The sequence below is a fragment of the Chroicocephalus ridibundus genome, chromosome Z (assembly GCF_963924245.1).
Source record: "Chroicocephalus ridibundus chromosome Z, bChrRid1.1, whole genome shotgun sequence".
NCBI classification, from domain to species: Eukaryota; Metazoa; Chordata; class Aves; order Charadriiformes; family Laridae; genus Chroicocephalus; species Chroicocephalus ridibundus.
In genome coordinates, this window is record NC_086316.1 from 43551730 (window position 1) to 43557729 (window position 6000).

Consider the following 6000-nt stretch of genomic DNA (forward strand, 5'->3'; position numbering starts at 1 on the left):
TGCATCAGCCTTCCTCTCCTTTTATCCTCTGTACTGTTAATATGAATTTATCATGATAATCTCTTGTCTCTTTTTAATGTCATGGTCTGTTAAAAATTCCCAACCTCACCCATTAGCTTATGACTTTGTCCTCATTCATTGCCAAGAAATAAAGGTGGGTGGTTGTTGTTATTATTATTGTTGTGATTGTTATTATTATTAGATACGAAATAGCACCAATTCACATATGTACTAGGTATTCATTTATATCAAAAGTCTGGTTGCAGGTACAAAATGAGCTATTGTGTTCTGTTTTGCGTTACACCATTATTAGTGGTAGCTGCATCAGACAAAATTTAGCAGATCTGGTGTACTGTTGTAAAAGATGTTGCCCTGCTCTGGAGCTTTTCAGAAAGTTTCTCCAGTTTTTGCTAATTGTGTATGGTGTGGTTTCAATATATAAAATGATTGCAGAATCTTCTTTCCAACCTCTATTAGATGGTATTGGAAGACTGAGTTTTGCCAACAAGAATGCAGAAAGTTAGGATCACTATTTTCGTCTGCTTTTTTTTTTTTACAGGTATTCAACTGCCAAAGGAAGATGAGATTTCAGTACCTGTGACTTCCAGCTCCCCAGTTAAGGACACTGGGGAGAATGTTGATCTTGCCATTGAACAGGAAGAGAAGATGAAAGAGGAACCTTTAACCATCTCAGAACTGGTATACAATCCTAGTGCCAGCTTGCTGCCCACCCCTGTTGATGATGAGATTGACATGCTCTTTGATACCTGCCCAAGAGTAGAGAATGAGAAAGATGATACAGATTCGTTTGAGGAGCTGGAAGCAGATGAAAATGCATTTTTGATTGCAGAGGAGGAAGAACTGAAAGAAGCTCGGAGAGCGCTTAGGTGGAGCTATGACTTTCTAATGGGCAACATAGAGGTGAATGCCTTTGTGAAGAGTTTCTCCAGACTTCTCCTTGTAGGCCTTGGACTGTTGTTGTTTGTGTTCCCTCTTCTCCTTGTTCTCTTGGAGTCGGACCTTCAAATCTCTTTTCTCCATGAGATCCGTCAAACGCCGGAGTTTCAGCAGTTTCATATTGAATATTACTGCCCCCTTAGGCAGTGGGTGGCTTGCAAAATAAACTTCATTCGTAACATGCTGGGCAGCTTTTAAATTTTAAATAAATATGATACAACTAAGGGCTATATTCAAAATTTCAGTTAGGGCCAGCTTTCCATAATGTCCTTGGGGCCATCAGTTGGTAGCTGTCTTCATATCTAGTTCATTACAGGCTCTTCAGGTTTTTAAGTTCCCTTTACATACTTAAATTGCCCCTTTAGTTACAGGCTTATACAGTCGCCTTTCAGTAACCAAAAAGAAGCTTTATTTTAATTGCACTTCAGACTTCCAGCTCATCTATTACATCATGTAGGATGGGGTCACAATAAGTTTCATTATCCTTAACCTTTCAATCCATGACACTAAATCCAATGAAACTGAAAGAAAAACTTTTTTGAATATACTCCTTAGTGCAGCAGTCTCTCCTAACCAATGCCTATACAAGCAATGTTTATGCTGAGGTTTTGTTTTTGTTTTGTTTTCCTGTTTGTTTGGTTTTTTACATTTTTATGTGTTTAAAATATTTTGGTAAATTTTTAGCAAAAGACAACTTCTGATGTTATTTAAACGTACAAATTGGTAAGAATAATGCACAAGGGCATGTAGGGTGTTTTTAGTGTTTTAGCAATGATTTGTTTTTAAACTACTGGATGGAGAATGAATGAGTTTAATGTAGCTCTGTGCAGAGGGACTGTGGTTTGGGAAGTATATGGAAAGTTCACTCAAGTTCAGAAGGGGCTGCCTGGGGGAGGTGAAACGACACCAGAGGAATTTCTGAAAGGCACAGTTGCAAAGCTTGGGGAAGTGAGCAGAACTGAAAAGTAATGATCCTTTCTTTTACCTGTCAGGTTGTCTTACACTTTATCAGTGCTGTAGAAAGTCTCTACAAGATAGTCCAAGTATGTTTTGGAAGACAGGGAGTCTTCAGTCTAAATGTAGATTATTGTACATAACATGGAAGAAGATAATAGTAAGTAGCAAAAAAAAAAAAAAAAAAGCCAAAAAAAAAAAAAAAGCCAAAACCCTAGCTAAATCAGTAGGTGAGTGACCTACTTTTAAAAATGATAGAGAAGAAAAATGTATTCCTTTTTAAAAGCAAAGCATTAGGCTGTACCGCTGACATAAAAGTACTGTACTGACTCACAGTTAAAGGCTTAAACACTTTAAGAGATGCATCTTCATCCTTGATGCCCGTTACTACTAATCTCTAAGACAACGTATTTTCTGTGCATACTAATATGCTTCCTTTCACATATAGCAGCATACTTACCCTCTTTCCCTGTTATTACAAGCCCAGTTACATGATCTAATGCTGTTTCATGTAACATGGATTTGTATATCTAAAGGTATTGCAGTATAGCTTAGAGAATATACTTAAGTAAAATCTTGTCAACGGTGAGAACATTTGAAGGCCCTCAAATGTACCACAGAGGTTGTATTTAAGAGGAGAAGGTTCCCCCCCTATCTTAGTGCAGATGTATTTTGTATTTGAACTAGGGAACTCTGATTTTGCCCTCAGAGTCTTTCTCCTGCTTAGAGATTTGTGAATTGGAGACATATTTAAGGCTGTTTTATCAGATGTGCATTTAACACATTGTAACCACATCTCTAATTCCTACTGAATAAATTCCTTTAGTATCAGTGTCAGAGAATTGGTTTTGCTTGGCTTTCTCATGTAAGCCTTTGCAAATGTCTAGTTTGAAAATGGCAATTTCCTTAGAGGATTTCTCCTTCCCTTCTAATCTTCTCGTTTTTAAAGGACAAAACAGTTACAGGGCTTAGGAGTTCCTTTTCTCAGTTGAAAACTTTTGGATTGCTATTCATTTCCCGACTGACAAAGGCCAAATTAAACAACGGCCTTTTTTCTCTTGTCTTTGTTTGTTCTTGCTAACCTGATCCCCAGAAGAATCACTATTGATTACTTACTTGATGTGTATTTCTTCTTGTGCTACTTGCAGCTAAATGATCCTTTCCCACGAGGTAGTAATCGTTAAGCCTAATAGAAATGGAGAGTGAACTAAAGTAGACATTTGGCCTTAACAGGAAATTATTCACTTGCATTATTTCGGAAAAGGTGTTTCAAGTGGTGAAGGCTGTGAGAACCGGCATCCTGCTGGACTATGGAGACATGGTTCCATACAGACTCCTATATAAGTGAGATAATTGTTTAAAAAAAAAAAAAAAAAAGTGAGATCCTATGCGCAAAAATATAGTCTTGTCCCTGTACATTACAGCACTCCAGAACTGGGAGTATTGTTATGCTTGATTTAACTCTGTCAGAAAATAGCTGAGTTGCATGAGAACATAATCTCAGAAAACGTGCAGTGCAGTGAGGTTTTATGTAGGGTTAAATGCGAGTGTGTGTGTGCACACGTGACTGCCTTCACTAACCATGTGCATACATTCAGGCCTGGCCTTTTAAAATTCTTCCCTTCCTTCCTGATATTCTCTGGTCTATCAAAGTAATTTAACTGAAAGTCATGAGAGTCCTATAACCACACAACACAAACAGAAGTATATGGGGATATTTTGAGAGAGTAGCAGTCTAGTATTTTATTGGTGAGGATGACAGACTTGGATTATGGAGCATCTATAGGTACAGTATTGTGTATTTCTGTCTGTGCTTGGATTATATTGTAATATGTTATGTACTTGAAATCTATTTTGTGGTTTGTCTAACATTTATAAACACAACTCTGGGAAGAATTAAAAATGGTTTTATTTCATGGAGACTAAGGGGAAAATATACCTGTAACTTGAGCCTTATCTTTGTACAGTGAATTTCACATTTCTATATGTCAACATCCTGATTGTTTTGTATGTTGATATGATGGCAGGAATCCCTAATAAAAATACACTAGAGAAAAGCTTTCTGCAGTTATGACCATTCTTGTGGTGACAGATGTTTCGTAAATAATAGTTTTTGTTGAGAATTAGTCAGTACTTGATATAGTACAGATTTCTTAGGACTCTTACAGGATGTTTTTACATTTTTTTTTTTTATTATTCATCAGCTGGAGAGACACTAACAAGGTGCTTTAAAATAAACTGTGGTTGACATGGCTTCAGATGTACTACACAAGGGCCTAATGGTGTGCCCAGATACCACGTAAGAGTTAGTCACAGTCTTGAATTTGTCCCGAAATAAAATTACTACACAGGGAATATAAATCGAGAAGTCTGGTTTTAAAGTCAGGCCCTGGCTGTAGACACACGGCTGCAACCTTTTGGTGGGAAGATCTGGCCTAGACGCAAACAGAGCCGTGCAGCTTTTGGATGGAGCTTGCTTACATTAAGTTGGTTTGGAGCTCAGACAGTGCAAAAGCATCTGGTAAGAAACATACAGTCTGCAAAGAGAAAACTGAACATCCTTTTGGGGAGCTAAGTCAGAGAAACCACGGCTACTTCGTGAGCACATAAAACATTTAGACACAGACGTGTCTCTACTGAGTAGAAAGTGCCAAGATGTAAATGGACTGTCGAAATGAAATGTAAAGGGCGAGGACTATATAGTACAGGTATACCTGTTTATTCAGTTAAAATGGCATAGGTTATAACGCCGCCTTCAAAAGGGGGTTGCATTCCTTCTTTAACGTTAAGAATATAGCATATCCTCTTCAACATGGCTTGCATTCTAAGTACTTGCCACAGTTTATGAAAATAGTTTGTGTGCTTTGGGTAGAAATTCGGCATTTGTCATAAATTCTTTCTGAATAATGACACACGAAATCTCCCTAAAATTACAACTCACTGAAATGTCATGCCAAATGCGCACCTGAAGAAATGAGGTTGCATTAATTGGCGCTAATGGTTGCTGTAGGTAACTGTTAGAACTTGACAACAGCCATGTTGGCCAAACTGGAGATCACAAGCACTGGAATGCAACAAATTTCATCTTGAAGTCAAGGTGCATTTCTCAACTTTTTGGGGTTTTTTTGTTGGTTTTTGTTTTTGTTTAAATCCTAAAGGAAGTAATTGTCTCTTCTGTTTGCATGGGTTTGCTGTAGGTTTTCTTAGACCTGTGTTTTATGGGGGAAGAGGTTTCTGAGACACCTTGTGAAGATCTCTCGTGGCTGTTAAATGTCACGCTACGACATTTTGATCCCATAGTCTTATTCATTCTGTCCCTCTACAAAGGTGATCCTTCCTTAGCCTTATCCTCAGAGATTTGTAGGAGCGTTTTGAAGCTGTCTTGCTTGCAGTTCCTTTCTTTTAAGGCAGGTTGTTGCTGTTCATCTCAACCAGATGAACTCCCTGCAGCAATCCCATCTTATGCTGTTACGGGGATTCACAGTTTGCCCTCTACATCTCTCCTAGTTCCCTCCTAGAAAACATGGGCACTATCTGTTCCTGGTGAAGTGATGCTTAATGATGCAGTGGGAATTTAAACCTGTGGAGTACTGGTTATCAGGAAAGTTTTCCTGATACAACCACCACAGCTCAGTGCTTCTGCATTACAACGAACTATAAGGCATTAATTTCTACTTCACAATCATGTAGAGGGGTGCAAAAATTGTTACAAAAATAAAAATGAAACATGAGCATGAAAAATTACCTTCTTTGTTAATTTAATTCTGAGTTTTTCTATGTTAACTTGCTCTTAATTTCGATCCAGATATGTTTGCTGAGCTCACAAAATGGCAGATAATTCAGAGAAGTGGTGGCTCCTAGGATCTTCATCAGCGTCCTGATGAACAAATACCACCTACTAATTGCTAGTCACTCACACTGCTAGATGAAGAGAACATAATTGGTTTAAATGGACTAGAAATTGAGGTGAAATAGCTTACATTTCTTTGATTAAAGAATAATTAACTACATTGATTGAATAGGGCATATATTACTGGAAAGAGCTGTAGATAGAAGAACATGGAAAGCCTCTCAGTTGCAGTCCTGTAT

General features: G+C 37.9%; 1 protein-coding gene across 1 annotated transcript in view; it reads left to right on the forward strand.

Annotated features, from left to right (window-relative positions):
- FRMD3 (FERM domain containing 3) overlaps nucleotides 1-3958 on the forward strand; it is a 141539-nt gene extending 137581 nt beyond the window's left edge. The window contains exon 14 of the mRNA XM_063320805.1: nucleotides 560-3958. Within this exon, the coding sequence (XP_063176875.1) occupies nucleotides 560-1155 (596 nt within the window). The 3' untranslated portion in view covers nucleotides 1156-3958. The remainder of the gene's footprint in view (nucleotides 1-559) is intronic.
- The last annotated feature ends 2042 nt before the right edge of the window (nucleotides 3959-6000 follow it).